At 39.2% G+C, this 22502-nt stretch overlaps 1 protein-coding gene across 2 annotated transcripts in view; it reads left to right on the plus strand.

The window, feature by feature from the left end:
- Positions 1–22502, plus strand: part of LOC101855481 (mitotic checkpoint serine/threonine-protein kinase BUB1) — a 41044-nt gene that overhangs the window by 3114 nt on the left and 15428 nt on the right. Inside the window, exons 2-19 of one of the 2 annotated variants that reach the window (XM_005095780.3) lie at positions 3381–3440; positions 4485–4629; positions 5385–5581; positions 5904–6073; positions 6385–6581; positions 7367–7446; positions 8733–8774; positions 12308–12504; positions 13199–13313; positions 14349–14542; positions 14980–15401; positions 15789–15912; positions 16474–16624; positions 17185–17310; positions 19387–19512; positions 20447–20549; positions 21153–21284; positions 22052–22167. In XM_005095780.3, the coding sequence (XP_005095837.1) occupies positions 3381–3440; positions 4485–4629; positions 5385–5581; positions 5904–6073; positions 6385–6581; positions 7367–7446; positions 8733–8774; positions 12308–12504; positions 13199–13313; positions 14349–14542; positions 14980–15401; positions 15789–15912; positions 16474–16624; positions 17185–17310; positions 19387–19512; positions 20447–20549; positions 21153–21284; positions 22052–22167 (2697 nt within the window). The remainder of the gene's footprint in view (positions 1–3380; positions 3441–4484; positions 4630–5384; positions 5582–5903; positions 6074–6384; positions 6582–7366; positions 7447–8732; positions 8775–12307; positions 12505–13198; positions 13314–14348; positions 14543–14979; positions 15402–15788; positions 15913–16473; positions 16625–17184; positions 17311–19386; positions 19513–20446; positions 20550–21152; positions 21285–22051; positions 22168–22502) is intronic. The other variant, XM_005095781.3, reaches the window with a different exon arrangement.

The following is a 22502-nucleotide window of genomic DNA, read 5'->3' on the forward strand; positions in this document are numbered from 1 at the left end:
GAGGCGGCGGGCATCGGATCAGCAGACAAGGTGTGGGGGAAACTAAAAAATGGCGGAAAATTGGAAGCACTGAACGTTAGATCTATAGAACGAAGACACTTCCTTTTTTCCGGACCCGTGTCCGAATAACATTTTTTCTTATTCGGACTCGAGTCCGAATATGAAAAAATGTTATTCGGACTCATGACGGCCCATAAAGAAAGCCACTAAAAGTAAAACTGTCGCAATCAATTATTTTCAAGAAAATTTCAAATCTATCATCTGTAAAATATAAAATTATGGGTTAAAATGGGGCATTCCCCCCTGTAACCCCCCATATTTTCTTTTACCCCTGTGGGGCAAGCCCCCATAGAACCCCCTGATTGTTATAAGGGCCAGCTCTATTCGGACTCAAGTCCGAATATAATTTTTATCTATTCGGACTCGGGTCCGAAAAAAATGTTTAACTGTCGTCGGGGGATTTTACGTAACACCAGAATTAGGACCAGAATTGCTTACTAGGATTGTGTAATTGTGTCAAAAGTCAAAAGACTGCACTCTCATTAGATCTACCCAATGGCAGTGTTTAAGTACACTGTGTTACCGACAACTCAGTGTCTTTCCCCCACCACTACAGACTACAGCATCATCATTACTTCCACCACCATTTTTCTTTCCATATATAATAATAATGTTGTGTGTTATAGTTTTTCTGTAATTTTCTTTTCTTTTATCACATCCCACAAAACCGACAGCTGTGGCTTCTTCCCCCAGCGAGCCGAGAGTGCGAGATTGCTACACACAGTCTTATTGGTCGACATAATTAACTTTGCCCCCCCGGCAAGGCCAAATCAACTTGATTGTTCTGTTCATACTGATGATGCAGGGAGCACCAGTTTAGATATATATATTAGATCTAGTAACTGGAAATTCAAGCTCACGTCTCGACTGTTATCATTATAATTGAAAAAAATGTTTGTAAATGCTGGAAATATTTAGGAACAAGGGTCGGAAGTCGAAACGGACTTCATGCTGGACTCAATTCAGAGTCCGAATATAATTTTTCTCTGTGCAGACTGGAGTCCGAATAGTCACTTCTTTTGATAAAACCTCTCTCCCTCACTCTCTGTCTCTCTCTTACAAACATTCTCTGTCTCCATCTCTTCTCTCTCAAAGTTTTATACAGACCCGGTAACCGGGAACAAAGTCACAAAGTATACAGACCTTTATTTTAAAAATCCAACGTTTAAACAATATTTCTTTTCTCCTACAGAGTTAAAAAAGTGTTTTTTAAATTTTGGAATTCCGAGAACCAATGGGCTATATGTCCTCCTTTGGACTCGACATATTTTAATGCTTCTTTCGGAATGTTCAGTGGTGGCCAAACACAAGGATCCACTCAACCATGAGTACTTAAGCTGCAGACACTGTATACCTTACAGTATGGAGTTGTTTCTAGAGACAAAAGGGGGGGGGGGGGGGGTTTTCCCAAATAGACAGCATTTGTGCAGCTGAGAGGAATGTTCATGCTTTTCAAGACGATTGAGGAATCATGAACACATTGCTATCCTCTGATAGCGGGCTGTAAGGGTTGAGGGTGAAACCCCAGACGCTCTCTGGCAAGCCAGCCTCAACCAAGTCAACTCCCCGTCCTTGTCGAGCAGCCTGGGGACCCCTGCTCTGTGCATAGGAGCAGGGGTTGCAGACGGAGCTCTGGCAAGGAGGTACTATAGCCCTGTGAGGTGCGAAGTGAGCAACGACCCTTCTGCTCGTAGACGGGTCCATACACATCCGCCATTATGATAGGTCTGGCGTCACAGCAGGCCAACCTGTTCATTCAGAAACTTACTGTCGACATCTTCTTCCCTCCCTCTCGTGGGAGCTCTACAGATGGGGCATGGTACCCCCAGACTGCCAGATGACTCATCGTGAGATGTCTCTGCAGACCCAGAAGGCCTTGTAGTTATAAGGAATAGGCTGCCTGGAAACAGATGACGTCCCCACAGATATCATGGCAAAAACTCACAGACCCATGACGTGACGATCCTCTGTCTGAGTAGATTTGGCCATCCTTTGGATTATTCTGCCCCATGAACGGAAATGGTGAAAGCAGATAGCCAGGAGACAGCAGGTGGCGGGGATTGATTGGGCAAACGCAAGCTACACTTGGTGATGTGGACGACTCACTGTGGAAGGAACGCGTTACCCCTTACTTAATGGGACCCCTTACTGGACTGCTCAGACGATCACTAGTCATTGGTTGGACTTTGTGGCTCCCCTCTCTCAGAAATAGAGTGTGCCTACACTCCCCCTATAATTGTCTACTATCCTAAGAAATCCCCGTGAAGGTTGATGGAGAAAATGTGATCACATTCACGAGAGTGGCTGATCTTTGATGAGATGGGCAGTTCAATGATCTCAACTTGTCACTCTTGGTTGATTGGCTGTGCCTGCCCGAGTTTTTCCCCCCGTAAATTATGATCTGAAATGCGGGATCTTAGCGGAATATAGACTTTTTGAGTGAATCAGAGTGGGATCTTAGGGGCGACTTTTGTGTAGTAAAAATTCTGTTTTCTTAAAACGGCGAGATCTTAAGCAAACCAGGATGGTCAGCGATGGGATCTTAGGCGGAGACTACTACTGTATATGCACCCTTTTGTTGTCAAAATTTACCCATATGTGAGGCAGCGTTGTGAAATCAGGCGCTTGTCAAAATACAGAAATCGGAGAAACTGGCCTTTTCCCGCCAGTTTAGAATATTGTTTTTTTTTGCCTCAACCTCCATGTAAAAATACATTTCCTTGTGAATTTTAAGGAAAACATTGATTAAAGGCACTAAATATGTCATTTTTCTATTTTCAAGGACTCTTTAGCATTGAAGTTACCAAACTTTGACGGCCATTTTCTCGATAATTTCACCACTGAAACCAGGCAACCCCACTTCCTTCAATCACAAATATCTTGAGTTCTATTCAAGGTATGGGTATTTATTTCATTGCAAGGCAAATAAATCAGCTTTCAGGTGATACCAATAACTCAAAAAAAATATTTATGAGCGCCTGATTTCACCACGTTGTGACACATACAGAAAAGCACAAGATTATACTTAGTGTTCATCAGCTGACCTGTTGGCGTAGGAACTTCTCAGTAAGGCTTCACCCCTATGCGCTCGCTGCTCAGTGTAGGTTTTTCATTGCATCTTTGCGTGAATGTAGATGAATCCGATATTATAAGTTCTTTTCACTCATGCATCACAATGTTAGTTATTAAAAGTTTTCCAGTTATCAGAATCCCCTTTACTCTGTTCTATTTTTGCCTGTGGCTTAGCTCGCAGCATTTTAAAAGGTTTTGTCTTGGCAAATTTGTCAATTGTTTTCTTCTTGTTTTTTCTAAATCTCCAGTGAATTTGAGCTTGAACTGAGAACCTATTCTGGCTTTGATCCTTTTGATGTGTGGGATAGGTAAGTGCAGTTTGGTTGCAATTGCTATTTTATAGAAATTCTGTTTGTAGTATGGACTTACATTTTCTGTATTGTAATTCAAATGAGATTTTGCTAATTCTAATTCTATCTTTTTAAAGACAGGGAGAAAAACTTTTCAAAATGAGCATCTGGGTTTTAGATTACAGACACCAATATAAAGGAGGAAGACTGAATCCAAGTGTAAAAGGGGATATGTTGTTGCGAGTTGGAGTGTAGGGCTACACAGTAATATGAACTGCAGATCAGAAGTTGCAGTGAAGCTGATAATTTAGAAGTTGTAGTGAAGCTGATAAAGCCAGTTAAGGAATAGTCTTTTAATCAAATTTGATGAATCAGCTTGGCGTGCCCTGTCTTTTCAGCTAAAGTAAATGTTAAGAGTTCAGTTACTTTGAGACAGTAACATTGCCTCACTGCATTTTATCGATTTGTCGAAAGAGGACAAATCCATAGCATTTTGGCTTTGACAGACAAGTTTGATAGGTATTGTTCTCTCTGTAGGCTGTGGAGACCTTTTAATAATAATGAAAGTGCATCCTGTTTGAATTTGATGGTGTTGGTTGCCTAGTGGTTAGGCTCTTGGACTTGCAATTGTCAGGACGTGAGTTCAAATCCCATAAGGGACCTGACGTTGTGTTCTTGGGAAAGGCATTTTACACGAATTTTCCTCACTTCACTTGGGTGGGAATGGGTGAATGGCTATAGACAGCGAAATATTTGGTCAGTATGTATGTTAGTGTTTGAGTGGGTGTCATTCGCAGCTTGCACTGTGCGCTTCCCGGGAAGTTGAGAATGTTTCTGAGTGTTCTATGTTCTGCTGGGATAAATCGGTAATAATGATTATAAAGTGCATAGAACAGTAGAGTGTGAAAATGCGCTGTATAAATGAAATTATTATTAGTTTAGTGGAAAATTCACAAATATGTTGACATGACTTATAAAATAAAAAATTATTTTTTTTGCTGCTTGTTTTACAATTCAAGTGTTACTGAAGAGAAGAACAATTTTTCCTTCTCTGTTGCCTAGGTACATCAAATGGACTGAGCAGTACTTCCCTAAAGGTGGTCATGATGGACATCTCATGGCTCTGATTGAAAGGTGCTTGAAAGAATTTCAGTCAAATGATGTATACAAGAGTGATCCACGTTTCATTCAAGTATGGATTCGATTTGTAAGTAGTTTTTGAATAAATACATTTATATTATGATGTTTTTGGCTGTTTCAACTTCAGATGGATGTTTGCTAAATGTCTTTGAGTTTAGTGGCTTCTGTTGTTTGGACATTGTTATGTCATTCAGTCATGCTGTTAAATGTTGTATTCAGTATTCACGATCAGGTGTCAATTAGCTGTTAGTCAATAAATCTGTGACATGTGCTCAACATCCGTTGAGAGTAGATGCAATCATTAGAGTGATTTGATGTGTAAAATCCAGAGGCGTTGCTGGAATTATCAACATTTTTTTGGAAAAGGTGCAGCAGGCCTACATTATTTCTGATATTTTGGGCTATAAGAAATTGTGTACACATTGGGTTCCCCTTTTGCTTTCAACTGAAATGAAAGAAAACAGAAAGTGGATCTGTGTAGAACTTTTGATTTGTTATGTATTGGAAAGTGATGGGTGTTTTCGGCGCAATGTCACGGTTGTGACCTATAAAAACATGATCATCCATGGATTTCAGGCATTAAGGTTCACCAATAAACTTCACGCTCCACAGAGAAAGTGTTCTTGTCAGTTTTTTAGGATTATGTTATATCATGTTCAAAATTTAATGATTTTTAAGACCTGTGGGCTGCGAGCGCTGTGAAACCCCATACTAAACTAAAACCATAAGAGCTATGGTGTCATAATATGTTCATTTTGACTTGTTCACCTCTAATGTTTGACAGTTCAGTTGTATACAGGTCAAAGCATTGTCTGTTTTCAGGCTTGCTCATCTGAAGACCCAGTGGAAGTGTTTACTCACATGTTTGACAATGGCATAGGACTCAACGTGGCAGCCTTCTACTGTGAGTGGGCCACAAGCTTGGAGCGGAGAGGGGACAACAAAAATGCCGATGTCATCTACAATGAGGGCCTGAAAAATGCAGCTCAGCCCAGGAGTATACTGCTACAGCGTCACCAGTAAGCATTTAATTCCTTTCCTGTTTGTTCTGTTGAGTATATGTTTGTGTATGCCCGAGTGAGGATTAATGAAGTATAGCTTTTTCCAGTGGTAATAGTGATATGCTGTTGTCTCTGCAGTAAAAATAACAGGGAAAAGTTTTTCAGCTTTTTTTTTCTTTTTGTTTCGTACTCTTGTGTGTGTGCCTTTCCCAACATGTTTTCATGTACGATAATTATTTTTATATGTGTGTTCTCTTCCGCAGTTGTTCATACATTTGTGACCATTTTTCTTTCTCACTGTTCTGATGCTGTGAATGAAGGGACGTTGTTTTTATTGCAGACAATTCCAAAATCGAGTGGCTCGTAATATCACGCTTCAGATTGCTGAGGGCCAGAATCCTGGCATGGATATGGGAGACCAAGAGGAACAACGTTTAGTTCTTGGACGTCTGAAGGCTGCTAAAAAATCGCATAAAGTTGGTACTGAGAGGACTGGGGCAGTTAGCCAAGGTTTGTATGTCCCAAATGTATTATGGTTCTTTGTATCACTTTGTCTTAGAATACTTTCAGAATCTTAAAAAAATATTTTTAGTTCATAAGAACTAACTCATGTTTAAGGCAGAAGAAATACTGACCAAGGTAACTAGTTTGGCCAGTAGTACATTCCTGCAATGCTACGATTGTTTTAGAACTCATGATTCCCAGTCCATTTTCATTCTTTCCTATATCTTTGGCTGCTTCCCACTTTCTGTACCTGTTACATGATATTACTATGCAATCAATAAATGTTTGAATGTTATAATTTCTTACTGCCTCTCCAGGACCTGCTGGGTGTTTGAAAACATCTAAGCAATCTGCGCAGAAACAAATTCCCGAGGGTAGGATTCAGATATATGATGATGAAAATGCCCCTCCTTCGGTTCACTTACAACAAACACACGAGTGGAAATCAATACCCACAAGGGCTGTAGATAATAGAGAAAATGAGAGGAAACCAGGAGTGTGGACAAAAGCTAAGGTAAAAACCATTGTATTCCCACATGTATCTGATTTCCATAAACATTTAGAGTAAGAGCTTTTGGTCGTATATCCCTGCTACTGAGGGCTAACGTGACTTCACAATAACACGTTTGCAAATTTTCCAGAATTCCCGGGACTGGTTCAGACTTGACAATCTTGGAATTTGAGAGGATGTTTACAACTCTGCACCAAATCAGTCCTACTAGATGTAGTTTTGTTTGTTGTCATGTAACTTGATGTCATAACTTTTGGTGTCCCTGACTGAGTTTTGAAAAAGTTGGCAGGCCTGCAATAATCATGTTGTCATGTTTGTTTATTCAAAGTTACCATCTAGGTCTCTTGAGGGGGGGATGCAGCTTTGCTACCAGTTACATGCTCAGTGCTGTCATTGACATATTTTTGTGTCTACGGATTGCCTTCTGGTCTTTTCCAGATGAATGAACTGAAGAAAATAAAGTGAAGTATCTATGTGACCATGCAGTTTCACTGGATTTTGAATAGTTTGATTGTTTACCGCTCTCATGAATGCAGCCAGTAGCTACTGACTGATCATGGGCATGGCAGCATGCTTGAACTGAGTTGATGTACCTCATGCTGCAGGCGCTCTTATAATGATAGCATAATATTTTGTCCTTAGTGAGTTACATTTCTTCTCTTTTTGTCATTGATTTTTAAAAGCATCAAACCTTCCAAGTTGTGTTTTAGGTATAGAATGCGCAAAATTTGTTTTGGACGCTTTTGTATATGTGCATACATTCTGAGTCATTATTTTTTGGTTTGCAGATAAAACAGAGGCCTGTAGCTCCACCAGGCAGTGCACCCTTTGTAATTCATGAAGACCCAGACAGCGAACTCCCACAGGAGTATGTTTTGTTCTGTTCTTCTGTTTTTCTGTGGCTTTTTTTTTATTTTTAAATAATGTTTTTGGGTGTGTTTGTATTCAGTTCAGCTCTGTGTGTGTGTATTTGTGTATGAGAGAGAGGGGGGGGGGGGGAGTTGTCTCTTCCTGATTATTATTGCACCAGTTTATTTCTTTCCTTACCTTACCTCACACGTTTTTGTGTGATTGATCAGCTTGTTCAGAATCTTTGTAGTATTTGCTTTCAAGGCATGGGTTTTTGAAGATAAGGGCATTTCAATTTCAAATATGAATATACATTTTTTGTTTATAATACCATTACCTCCATTGGTCTGTACCTACATAATGATTATATAAGGCTTGTTTATGACATTTCTTGGTTGATTTATGTGATATATGTGAGTTGTGATCAGCGCCTAGCAGGCAGCAGTGCAACTGGCTCTGCATGAATGTGCCAATTTCTCTGTTTTCGAAAGGATTTGTTTTTTCAAGGTCATGGACTGATAGAACTTTCAGTGCTGAACATTTTGGTGCTAAAATTATGAAATTCTGTAAGGAATCAAGAAAGTTATTCCACCATTTTGGTGCCATGTTTGCCCTTTTCTTGGTCTCACCGGCCATTTTCCACCTTCAACAAGCCCTGAGACATGTTTTCACCCAGCTGTCAGTAGACCCAGTTTACTCCCAATCTGGCTAGCAAACTGCCCCGACCAGAGGCGATCCTCCAGTGGGCACCCCGTATTTACTCTTTATCTCCGGCAAGTCTCGTGGTTGGAACCACTGTGCCGGTGAGCCGCTATAAAGATCAAACTTCACAAACATTCAAGAACTCATTGTTCCATACACACCATCACGTGAACTAAGATCCAGTGGCTCTAGACTAATTTCAACACCTTGTGTGTCACTGAATAAATATGGTGAGAGAGCTTTTTCTTTTCTGGGCCAACAGTTTGGAACACCCTCCCTCATGATTTAAGGACCGAAATAAAACTTTATACCTTCAAAAGGGGACTCAAAACACATCTATTTAAGAAATATTTTAATTAATGGACAGTACCTTGCCTTTTTGTATGGGCATTTTTTATTGTCTGAAAGAATGTTGCTGTCAAAATGTGCGCACATGATGAATTTGTATGGTGTTAGTATGAATGCGTTTTTAATCTCCTATGTACGCCTTGGGCCCATGTTGTGGGGAAAAGGCGGAATGCAAATGCTCTTATTATTATTATTATTATTATTATTATTATTTCACAAGAAAATAAATCTTATGTTTATCTGATCCCATTTCAGAACGCCAAGGAAGACAACTTTGATCAACAATCAACCTTTGAGGCAAGCATTTATTTGAAATATTAATGACTTTAATGTCAGTGAATGAATGATTGATTTTATGGCTTGTTATTGGCTGAGATAGGTAAGTGGGGCACATGTGATGATACAGAAGTTATGGAGGGAATGCTTTTTTAACTCAGCTCTGAAAGAAAAGCACAGCTCATGTTTGAAGTGATAGCCTTTTGTGGTGCACATTTTGTCCTGTTTTAGATTAGCATAGATGCTAACCAGTTTGTCAAATACAATTTATGGGGTCTGAGTACGGAGATCTGTATTCGACATATTTTAGTATTGTTCCTCACGGACTTGCTGATGTTGTGCATTACAAACTTTCAAGACCGGATTCATGAATAATATTAAGAACGATGCCAATAGGTCGACTGTGTTGTAATTGTGTCTGTTACTATAGCTAGCTATTGAGCTTGAATTTATTGAATCCAAGAAAATGTGTGAAGGGTTGGGAGGCTTCTTGTCTAATGCCCACCATCTTTACGTACTGTGTGGTAGAGTCTCGGAGCGGTGCCACTGACTGAAGTGTCTTTAGGCCATTCCCAAAAGGGGGACATTTCTCGTTCAGGCACAGTAGAATTGTAAATGAGCTGATTCATCAATGTCACGGTCATAACTGTGCCTGATCTACAACAGGGAACTACTGCTTTTTCTTTCCTAATCTTTACTATTGTAATTTCCCTACACTTCTTTTGTATGTTTGTCACACTCTTGTGACCCGCTATTTCCGGGGTGCCTTGAAAGTCGAAACAGACTTTGTGCTGTTGAAGCTAGAGAGGTGAGCAGAGTAAGCCTGACTCCCTGTAAAGACGTCTCTGTTGACATCCACCCCTTGGCACTCATATGACCTTATGCAGTTGCGAGTGCCGTAAAACCTCTACTAAATAAAAAAAAATTGAGTGTGTTTTTTTGGTTTTGAAAAGTTGGCAGCTATGGATAAGGGTCTTGATCCGGGTCTTGATCCAACAAATTAAAACTTCTCTTAACATTAACTTTTGCAAGTGATGATATTTGGTTTACTTGTGGTTTCAACCCAAGACATAGCTTTTTAAAAAAGAAAAGTCAAAGTAGAGTGGAGGAATTTCTGTAAAGTGAGTAAAGTAGTGTAACAAAACTTTTAGACTTCCAGGAATAAAGTAAAAGTAATGAAAAAGGTGGCTTGAGTAACTCAAGTAAATGTAATATAATGTAGCTGACTTCTAGTTGTAGTATAATCAAAGATAGTACAGCCTACGATAAGATGCTGCAGCTCTCTCTTTCCCTATGTAAAAAAACGTAGCACGCGTAAAATAGGCCACGCCCCCTGCGAGCGTGTGACTGAGCTCCGATGGCTTGGCCCTGGGCTTGTTGGATAGAGTACATTATGAGAGCGTCCTAGTTAATCCTACTCTACTCTAGGTCCCATTCTATTCTAGATCTAGATCTAAATTATTATATTATAATATTATAGATCTATCTACCAAACTAAAGAATTGATCAACGTATTTCAATAATTTATCTACATCTAAATTATTTTAAAAGAAAAACATTAGATTTTAAAATAGTCTCACTTCGGTAACGAGTGATAAGATCAGAGGATAAATCTAGTGTACCGGTATCGGGCACCGGGTGTATAGGCTCCCGATCTACTAAATCTTAATCTAGATCTAGGCCTAGACATTGACAATCACGAAATCTAGGCAGCGAGTATATCCAATGCAATATTATTGATCGTATTGATGAGATATATTATTGATCGCATTGATGAGAAAGTATTGATGACCTTTAGGAGTATGCATTATTAGAAATCAAAAGATAGTGTCAATTAGTATTAACCAGGGAACACTGCAATAGCTGGAGAGAGAGAGAGGGAGAGGGGGGGGGGAGGAGAGAACTACTAAGCTACAACAGTTAAAACGACAAACAGACGCACAGAGAGATAGATGAGTGGGCGACTGAGTGAGTGAGAGAGGGAGAGGGAGAGGGGGGGGGGAGAGGAGGAGAGAACTACTAAGCTACAACAGTTAAAACGACAAACAGGCGCACAGAGAGATAGATGAGTGGGCGACTGAGTGAGTGAGAGAGAGAGAGAGAGAGAGAGAGAGAGAGATTACAACATAGAAGTGTCTTATTAACTCGCTCTCTCTTTTCTAAGGGCTCACGCTCTCCTAGCCTTGACAACGAGGTGAAAGTTTACGACACTTTCCCCAGTGATACAGTCACCTGTGCACTCATTGGACCTTCGTCAGGTGCTTTCAATTTTCCTCGACTACACCCCTGAAACCAGCTCATCAAAGACGAAATGATAATATGCTTGAGGTGCTGAGTGTGCCCCTGAGATTTAAGTGTTATAAATCACAGCGAACTACTTCTAAGGCTACTTTTTCATCAGATGAAAATTAGTTAGAAAAACTTGAGGTGAAACGGTTTCGTCCCCGCCATCCAGGAGAATCTAGAGCTAACTTAGAATAAAGATATGGAAAGTTGATTCTCCCCGTTTAAATGTTTCTTAACATGCCGTGGCTCACCGTGAGTATAGAAAAATAATCACTGTTGAGCTCTTAGTGCTTGATTTTTTTGTAGTAAAGAAGTGGAACCAACCTAAGCCCCACCCAAATATTGGTCCACCCACCCCCACTGGATGGTTGTGGAGGTGGTTTTTGTGATGTGCATAAAGATGATTTAATGATGATGAAGTGATGGTGGCCGTGATGATGATAAAATGTACAGAAGTGGTCAGGACATATGGTGTGTGTGTGTGTGTGTGCGTGCGTGCGTGCGTACATGTGTGTATGAGTATGTGTGGGGAGAGAGAATTGAATTGAATTTGACTTGATTGACTTTCGAGGTCAATGGCCCATACGTCATAAAAAGTTACAAGTTAATATGCAAAATACTGATCTCTGTGTGTTGTGCTAAAGAACAAATTACATAATAACAGACAACACAGAAAATATAATATAGATATATATATATACATAACATTTGCATCTAGAATCTAGTTCTACACCTAATGGAATGGGCCCTCACAAAACAAAGTATATAGTACAAAGCATTGGTCATAGTCATGGACACGTGATGCAGATTGTAAACAAAGCTTACAGGCTGGACTCTGATCTCTCTCGTTCAGCTCTAATCTAGACTCTAGATTAAAAAATCAATTTCGCATTGTCTTTCCATTTTTCGTCCTTTGGGAATCTGAAGAAAGTTTTTCCTCTGGAATTAAAACCGCCGATCGCTGAACAAAACTGGCCAGTAATGCAGACAGCATAGAGCGTTGCGTGTCTCTCGCCGTGTTTGTTTACATACTGTCGCACGCTCGCCGCTAGTGGCGCTAGGAGTCGACGTGCCTCACAAAATTGGGCCACTGCAACATCTTACCCTAGGCTGTACTATCTTTGGTATATTGATACATTTTCTTAGAACACATTTCCTTTTTTTTTTGTAGTTGAAGTATGAACATTGAAAAGAGCAGAACATATCTAAACTGTTCTATCTTATACTAGTATTTAGGAGTGACATAGACATCTATTATTTCCCTGCAGTTCCCGAAAACCATCCAAATACACAGATGCCCTTAACAACCTCAAGATGGGCCAGGGAGTGCCAAATTTAAATGAGGGCATTCCCATGTATCAGAAAGACAAAGTCTACAATGGCATGTCAGAGTTTAGCTTTGAAGAATTACGAGCTGCCAGGTACTGGAAACTTCAACGTCAGAAGGCTGAGGAGGCAGAGAAAGGTACTACTATCTGTCTTCGAGGAATGGGTTATGACATTGGGAAACATTTTTATTAATGGATTATGTAAATTTGATTCCCTAATCTTAGCTGTAAGGAGCAAATCTCCACTTCTGAAATTATCGATATTGTTTCCAAAATTCTTCACCCTTGAAAATATTGGGCTTGGACTTGCTTGTGTAGTAATAAAATAAAAAGTGCTCTAATGGTTTTCAAATTCCATTAAATAAGGAGCTTTTTTTACTTGCAAAGTATACTTTTCCTTTAACCAATTTAGGCCTGGTTAAAGTTGAATTTTGGCTGTACTTGGTGTGTGAATCTCATTCTTTTTTAAAATTTTAGGCTCAGAAAGGCTAAATTTTAGCTCTTTAATTGCAAATTTTCTTCAGCTTCCGGGGCCCCGGACTCCCACCAAAATTTCCTCCATTTTGGTATTTTGCTGTTGGAAGTACTGCTTATAGCATTTCTGAATGAAACAAAACATTTAAATTGAACTGCATGATAGCCACAAGCTCAGGAAGAAGAGCCAAATATTTCTCTGCATATTTTGCTACTTTCCACCTCAATGATAAGTTCAGTATAGTAATCACTCCAAAATGTGCTTTGCTTTAGTTTGAATAAATAAGAGTACATTTTCTTTCATTGATACTGTTGACTGAATTCTTGGACTTTTGTCTTGTTCCTTTTGTTCTTTAGAGCAGAAAAGATTAAAGGATGAGGCCATGCAGAGACGTGTCCAGGAGATGGCAGAGAGGATGGCCTCAATGGAAGCATTACTTCAGCACAACCTTGGCTTGATGAATCAGAACAAGTAACTGGAACAACTTTTGCACAGTCTTAGGAAACCTCAAATATTTTTTAACAAGTCAAAAAGTCAGCGAAAGTTGCTGAAAGTACAACTCAGAAAAGTTTACTCGTATGAAAACATTTGCTTAATACCTGGTAGGAAATTTGCATTTTGCCAAGTATTGTTAAAAACAAAAAATGGATACAATTTTATTTGTGGAGAGACTGTAAAATCACTCTTGTGTATGCTGGTAAAAAAATTGTTTAGTTTTCCTGCTGATAACGAAAACAATTGTTCAAGCATTTTATCACACATACAGCTGAATGTTTTTTTGAATTGATGTATCATGTTTCTAGAACAATGATAAGTTAAATTCTTTAAAAAAATTTTTTTTATTGATCCACATACTATTGTGAAATTTTTAAGAGTGGCGTACATACATAAATACGTACATACACTCATTTATCAATGTTACACAATGCGTTGTCTCACTTCTACAGACAATCAACTCACCATTGCTGGCCACCACTGTGCAGCGCCCTGTTTTTGAGCTAGGGTTATATTATTGTGTATTGCTCAAGGACATACCCCAGTGACTACCCACTTGTATCCTATGATACTGTCATTATGCTTGATATTATTGTGAGACTGTTTACTGTTACTAAGCACTAAGCAAATATATTGTTCCTTTTCATTCTTGTGTTATTGTCTGTAGATTTCTCAAAAGAAGGTGGTTGGCGGGCTCTGTGGTGTGGTTTGTTACTTTTTATTTTGTGTGTTGTCATTGTCCTGCTCTTCTCCAGGCAAAATGTGACCTTTATGCTGACACACCATAAATACTTCTCAGATCAATGACACTTCCTCCAGTTAAAATGTCTGCTTTTACTCTATGTCTTTTGTATAGTGCCTAAATTGTTTGGTAGTTGAAGGGTGTCACTGGTGGGTCCTATTTATTTTCTATTCCTCTGTTGTTTGTATCTGTCTTACATTTTCCCAGGACTAAATGACCACTATAGTGTCATTGTGCTTCTTTCTACTCCAAAAATCAAACATGTCTAGACCGGAAAATGTGACTGGGCCGGGGAGTCAATTACCGCTGAATGAAGAAGACAGAGAGCTCAGTCTAGCTTCAGACAGACTTCCAGACCAGGTTGATCAAGAGATGACAGAAGATGGTCGCTCTCAGTCAATGGCAGGGAGCACTCATGACATGGTCACACCCACAAACAATGCCAGCAGCCTCTTTCAGACAGGTAGTTCTATCGCTTTCCATGCTGCCATTTATAGTTTTTATCTTTATTTTGGAATGGTTAATAAAGTCTAAAGACAGGGAAATTCAGTGCTCGTTTCACGGGTTGACGGAATTAAGTAATTTGAAGCTGCTGACATCTCATTCTTTTTTCTGTCACTAACATTTGTAATACACATGTATGCCAATACTTGGTTATTGATTGTTCTGTATGCTTCAACAGGGTATATATTATATCCTTAAAATTATTCAAGTATTAAAAAAGAAAATTAATTAAAATAGCAGCTGAATTTCCTCAAACAATATGCTCTTATCTCAAAGTAAAAATTTTCTGATAACTGGAATCTTCCTCTAGGTTCTTACATAAATGAAAACTTGCAATTTACATGCCTGTTTTTTTCAGAGAAATGAAGTTTCTTCGAATGCATTTTATCTTCACAGGAAAGCTTCCAAGCTCTGGAGGGTCACAGAATGCTAGCCTCAACAGCAGCCAGAGAACACCAATTTTCAACAGTTTATCCACCTACTCCGCCACCTCATCTGGGGGATCAAACAGCTCTACCTCCAACTTTTCTTTCTCTAAAGCCCATCGCGCCAATATGTCTGCATCGTCTGGGCTTCCTCGATCAAATCATGCTGCAAGTAGTTTATCAAGGGTTCCTCCAGTTTTTCCCCAAGACAGTTCTATGTCAATGCAGAGAAAAACAAACCCCTTAGAAATGTCCAAAGATTTCATAAGCTCTGTCCCAAATAGTTCTTTTTCCAGTAACTCTTTTGCGGAGCAAGGACGTCTTAACAGTACAGTCACACCAAAGTCAAGCGGCCCAACTCCCGAGAGCACAAGCAGCTTGACAAAGAAAGGGGTGAGTTTGGCTTAAAAGAGAATTGAGTCTTGTCGCTGTCTTTATGTCATGGCAAAGCAAGATAATAAATAATAATAATAGATAGCATTTGTATAGGGTAATTCTCGCTCAACCACAAGCTCTACGCTGGAAAAGGTGTGATCAGCAAAATTTGTGCAAAACAGAAACATGTGTAAGGTACAACAGAAAGGTTTTCCTCACATGGAAATGTTCTTTCTAATATAACGAATAAGTGATTGATTTGTGTTATGGTTTAGTCAGCTATTTGTTCTTCTTTTCAGTGTTTTTCCGCATCTGTTGCAGAGAAAAATGGCTGTTGTATTGAAATATGAGTCAATTAGTAGTCTCTGATGTAAGTTGAAGATTTTTTTTTCATTTTCCATTTAGTATGTTCCTCCTTCTCCCACGGTGATGACCAAGGAAGCTATGGCAGTTGTTCAACAGATGTTTAGCACCTCATTTGATAACTCCGCAGTTGTGACAGACGAGCTTGGATCTTTTCACAGCAATGGTATATAGCAGTTTTACAATTACAACTCCACAATTTTGCTTGATGATGTTGTCATTAAGATAGACTCTAGCACTTTCACAATTATTCTGTTAAAGGTAATCTTCCTCTTGATTGAACTGGACATGTTACAATCTAAGTCAGGAAATTATCTGTGTCTTTAACGACCTTCAACGGAATTTACATTTTCAAGTTTAAAACGGATTTGTTGAAACCTTAGTGAATCTATGTTGATTTGCACAGTTTCACTTTTAGGGCAGTTCTTAGTGTATCAGAAAAAGTTATTATACTGATAAAGTACGTAAGGTTAGAAATGACCTTGATTGCTATGAAACTTGTGATAGTTTTAAATGGGATGATTCTTGATAAGTTTGAACCTGTTTCTGAAGAAGTATTAAATAAGTAATTCGAAAAATTAAGATGTTATAATGACACTGTCCGAGACATCCGCCTGTCTAAAGCAACCACTTTTCTCATCAATAACGGGTGGCAGTCTCTGAAAATTTGGACTGTATATTTTGGAATGACTCGAATGATGAAAAATTTGCTCTCTCCTTTAAACAGCAAGTCAAGCCAACAACCCCCCAGGTGGTGGAATGCCTTTCCAGATTTGCGAAGACCGAACAACCCAGCTGATACAACAAGCCTCAGTCAGCAGCAGAGCTGGTGGGGTGGAAGTATTTTGTGATGAGCCCGGAGGCAAAGAAAATTCAGTGTGAGTTTCTGACTAGATTATTAGAAAGTTCGTGTACATGTATCTGGCTAGAGAAATAGAAAGTACTAGCATCTGACCAGAGTATTATTACATTTTAGAAGGTATAGGCTAAGTATTTGACTAGAGTATATGAAAATATATGTGTGCCTTATGTGGTTTGGGTATCCTGACAGGGTTGGTTAAAGTTTGATGGCTATCGTATTCCAGATCTGCATGAAGCAATAAGATGATTACTTTGGCTTTCTTTAAGATACAAAAAAGAAGGCTTTTTCTAGTAAATTATTAGTTGTGTTTTCACCAAAGCCGTTGGAATTTGCTTTAGGTGTTTGCTTTAAATGTTTGCTCTTTCGTTAGAAAGTGAGTTGAAAAGTTTGTTTGCTGTGGGAGATACTTGAAATGTACGACGAGTAGTTCACGTTGATTTAGAATGAGACCAGCCTGTGACTTCCAGGAACAGATAGGATAATAGTAACACTGACAAAAAGTGGAAGGAACACCACTCATCAGAACTGCCACAAGCCACCAGTAAGTTGTTTGGTAAAATTTTATTTTCATTTCAGTATGGGGTCAACCAGGAAAGTGATTGCTGACCAAGAAAATGACATCCCTGCAGCAATGACGTCAACAGGAAGGAAAGGTGGTGGTTTGCAGATCCATTGTGATGAGCCGATGGAGGGAGAGGATCTGTAAGAATATATTATTATTATTTCTTTGATTGGGAATTATACTTAATTCACACCTGCCAAACACTGGGTTTTTTTATCTATGGAAAAACAAATCGATCTGTACTAAGAGCTGAATTTTTTACTTGAATTTCGTTTCTGTGGGGTCCTATGCAACTATCATAAATGTCATGAATATACTTTTTTATTTGCTTGTATTTGCAATATTTGCGCAATTGTAGCAACACTTACTGTGAATACATGAAAATACATATTTTATTTGTGTGTATTTGCAAAATATTTATGACCTATGGTGTATGATTTGCCAAAACACATTTTATGTTATTGTATTTGCAGTACACTGTTATTTGCGATTGTTAGTTACTTAAGTAATCTTAATGTATTGGAGTTTTGGAGACACCATTCCTCCCCCCCGAAAAAAAAGCTCAGTGGAGTGTTTCATCTTCCCCATTTCCCTATATGGCGCTGACACTTGGACTTTAACAAAGAAAGAAATAAATAAAATGTTTGTGTTTGAAATGTGGTGCTACAGCAGAATGGCCTGAATTATCTGGGAAGCAAAAAAGACAAGCTATGAGGTGTGTCAGATAAATCCACACCAGACAAAATCCTGTCAAACAAACTGAAGAGTAAAAAAATACAATACTTTGGTCATATAAAACGCCACTTGACCATTATGAATGAAATACTCAAAGGTAAGATGTGGGCCACAAAGGATAAGAGTGTACAACGCACAATCTGGACTGACAACATCATAGTATGGACTGGGCTAAAACACAAAAATGCACGAGAGCAGCCAGCAACGTTAAACAATGTTGGGTCATTACACGTCAACTTCTGAGTCGGAGATGAAGCCTCCAGGTATTCTAGGTACTGAGGAAATCTCTATTTCTTGGTCATGGGATTGTTAGCAGGTCTGCTTACCTCCCACCTGAGGAAATTGTAGTGCTTCTTACACAGCGCATCAGTTGCCTGCTCGTGGAAATGTGAACAGAGTTGTATAGTATTTCTCATTGGATTAGCAGAGCCAGAAGCTCACTCAGACTAGACTGAGAATGCCTGTAGGAATTGTCAATCTTAACGCTATCCGAAAGCCTGGGGTCATTTTGTACCCCAGGGGTTGTATTCTTCACATTATGAATACTTTTAGTACAAAGATTTCTTTGAAACTTTCAGTATTTCTCAAAAAATCATTTTGACAGACTGCTTTGCGGATTAACGAGTAAAGTTCCTTTTTGGAAAGTAGGGGCACAGAGTTCCCCACATCGTATGGATACGATAGTAAAACACGACATATGGATAGGGTTTAAGAATCTTGAGTTTATAGGATGAAATTTGATGGTTGTTGCAAGGGCATACTGGATAAATAACAAATTTGTATGCAGAGTATTTGAAGGCATATGTGTTTGACTACAGTATGATAAAATACATGTATGCCTTATGCGGTGCAGGTACCCTGACAGGTTTAGCTGTTGTAAAATGGTTGTGTGGATTTTCTAAAGCTTCATTATCCGATTCCACATCTGTATTAGATAATTACTTTGGCTTTCTTTGAGTTTCAGAAAAAAAAGGACAGTTAATAATAATAATAATAATTGCATTTATATAGCGCATATCCATGCTCAAGAGCATGCTCTATGCGCTTTACAACTATTATTACCCCAGCAGACCCTCCGAGAACACTCAGAAACATACTCGGCTTCCGCGGAAGCATACAGTGCAAGCTGCGGATTTCATGCGCTCAAACACTATCAAACTGACAAGATCGTTCACTGTCTATAGCCGGGTACCCATTTCCACCTGGGTGAAGTGAGCAAAATTTGTGCAAAGTGCCTTTCCCAAGGACATAACGTCGGGCCCCTGACGGGATTCGATCCCATGACCTAACGGTTGCGAGTCCGAGAGCTTAACCACTAAGCCACCGACGCCACGTAGTTAACAATAAGTTTTGAATTGTATTTAACTAATGGGTTTTGAATTTCGTTTTGTAGCTGCTTCAAAAGTAGAAGGAACACAAACTCATCATCAGAACACCCACAAGCCACCAGTATTCTATGTATGAAATCTTTTTCATTTCAGTGTGAGATCCTCTAGGAAAGTGATTGCTGACCAGGAAAATGACATCCCTGCAGCAATGACATCAACAGGAAGGAAAAGTGGTGGTTTGCAGATCCATTGTGATGAGCCGATGGAGGGAGAGGATCTGTAAGAATGTGTTTTTTTGTTTCTTTGATTGGGAATTTTACTTAATTTATGCCTGAGGACATTGTTGATTGTTGTGCTTGTTGCACAGTACAGCAGTTACCTTCTCTTGGAAATGTGGACATAGCTTGGTAAAGGCCTACTTTCTTATTGGATTTGCAGAGCCAGAAATGTACTCACATTGGGAACTGAACATTTCAATGTCTTTACGAGAATGTCGCGAAGAAGATCCTCCATGTATTTCGAAAAATGTATGCACTGATAAGTCTACAAGGTGTGTGGAAGCATATTGTGTGTATACAATGTGTATATGGTATGTGTATGCATTGATGTGTCTACAGTGTATATGCATGTGTTTCCTACCAATTTAAAAAAAGTTATTTTAAAACACGCAATTGGGTATGTTCATCCACTGTCCAGAAAAAAGACCCTCTATTTTACCCAATTTTCAGTTTGCTTTAAAAACAAAAACGCCCTGAAGAATTGTGAGTTTACTTGATTAAATTAGGCGGTTATTTCAGGAGCACATAGAATGGGATAACAGCATGAATTCTCAGAACTGTGCTGCTGCTGTTAAATGAGAAATCCCTGATAAGTGCTATCAATGAATGTGAATTGGAAGTGGGTGGCCATTTTTATTCCTTTCATCTTAATAATTGATAGTTAATGGTAGGAAGACCCATATAATAAAAATGCTGTTTCCATTTGCTCCCCCCCCCCCTTCCCTCTCTCTCTCTCTCTCTTTCCCTCTCTCTCTCTCTCTCTCCCTTTTTTTCAGGAATGTGTGGGTATTTGCTGTCAGGATTTGACGACAGCATAAATCTATTATTTACTGTTTTATGAATGTTTGACCGATGTGTTAAAAAAAATGTGTTTCTTTTTGCTCATTTTCTAACTTCAGTTAATTTGACCCCTGTTTCTCTAATGTTTTTGTCAGAGTCAGGCCTCTAAGTGAAAAGAAAGGAGTGAGGCGAGGACTCGGTTTTCTGCCTGCTGCAGGCAGCTCTGAAGATGTTGAAATGACTGGCTTTGATAGGGAGGTGAGATACATGTTGTAAATGAACAAATACTGTCAGATCAAAGAAAATTTAAGACTATACAGCCCAAATTTCAATTTAGGCATTGTAGAGGAAGTGTTCAGTAAGTCTCTACCCAGACTATGGCAGAAGCAAGCTAGAAAGTTGAAATTTAGCGCTCACAATGTTACTTCTCTTCATATTCAAATTGACATGCTTTTGCCATAATTGTTTCTCCTTCAAAAGTCCTTGAGCATAATATGACCTTGGCTGGGACTGAAACCATTCTTGCACAGCACATGTAGCTCCTTCATCAGTATGGAAATGCCCTTTGAAAACTTTTTGTTCCTTTTGAAATATGATTGTATATTAGTATTTTAGCATGTATAAAATGGTAGCTTGCGCTGTATGCTTCCCAGGAAGTTGAGATTGTTTCAAAATGGTATCACGTCTGCTGGAGTAATGATATAGATTGTAAAGCGCATAGAGCTTGAGCGGATATTTTTGCTATAAAAATACGATTTATTATTTATTATCTTCAACATTCAGCTATGTGCTTTTCCCTTGCACTGTTGAGCTATCTTCCTTTCAAATGGATCTATAAACCACCCTGTGTGTTGTTCCCAGCTACACACTCTGGCCAATGACTTCACCATTGAGTGTCAGGCAAGAGACGACATGACCCTCGCTGCACTGGACAGCTTCAGTGTCCACGCTCATGCGGCCTCCACTCCATTTGCTGCGGCAGGGACAAAGTTGGTGAGCTAACTCTTGTTGTGGAATGAGAAGTACTTGGGAAATGTACAGAATTCTGCTGACTTGGAATATTTTAGACTGAATGTATGATATAAGACGCTAACTTTGTCACTTTTAGTCAAGTATGAATTAGTCAAGCATGTCTTGGATTGACAAATGTTGCTCAACACATCATCCATAATGCGGGGAAACTGATGTAACTAAAAAAACGTTTCTGTTGTCAGACAATTGTGTTTTCTTTTCTCTGCCATCATGAACAGTACCCGGTATTGATAAAGAGGTAGGATGGATAGTGCCTGCACCTTGTTTCATGTCGAAGCAAGAGAAAAATAAGAAGTATTGCTGATGTGCCTTATGACAAAAAAAATTGCTCTTGTGACAGAGAACAATGTAATTAATACCGTTCAGAAAAAGTCATCCACTCCTCTTGTGTAATCACTTCCTGATCCATGCCTTCACGTTCGAACAACCACACATACACCTGCTCAGAAAAACAAACGTAATTCTCACACCACATATCCCATTGCAGTGCCACACTGTGTCTTCAATCACTCCCCAGCCCACCACCTATCACCTACCCTCACAAAACTAGAATCAAGTATGGTTGGCTCATGTAATATGATACTCCTGATGACAATGGATGCGTTGTTTTGCTTCATGCAGTTGAACCAATTATATTACACCACAGATGCTGGTGCGGTCATTATGCCTAGACATGACTTGTTGTATTAAAGATTGACCAGCCTGTCTCTCTCTGTCTATCCAATCAGAAACAAAGAACCGAGCAGATCACAGAAGGTAATGGTTCAGCAGTGAGCACTTCTAGTGCAATGACATCTTCTACCTTTGGAGAGGGCATCCCCACGCCAAGCAAGCAGAATCTGAGGTATGATTCCTGGCAAACCCCTCCGCCTCCTGTGGCAAACAATGGATTTCGAATGTCAAGATAAATAACACTGTGAGAAAAGTGTTCTGTTACTTTTTATTTTATGCCTTTGTATTTATATAATATGCTAATCAGCTTTGCAATTGGAGGAAAAAAAAAATTGAAAGGAGTAAAATATATATAAAACTACGTGTTGTCTTCAAAACTGTTCTGTTTTCAGAAAGGCATATCAGGCTTTAAAAAAAAACGCACTTTTATATATATTTATATATTTATATATACAGTCAAACCTGCCCTGACGGCCACCTCTATAAGACGGCCACCTGTACAAACGG

The sequence above is a fragment of the Aplysia californica genome, unplaced genomic scaffold, assembly GCF_000002075.1.
Source record: "Aplysia californica isolate F4 #8 unplaced genomic scaffold, AplCal3.0 scaffold00113, whole genome shotgun sequence".
In the NCBI taxonomy this organism is placed as follows: Eukaryota; Metazoa; Mollusca; class Gastropoda; order Aplysiida; family Aplysiidae; genus Aplysia; species Aplysia californica.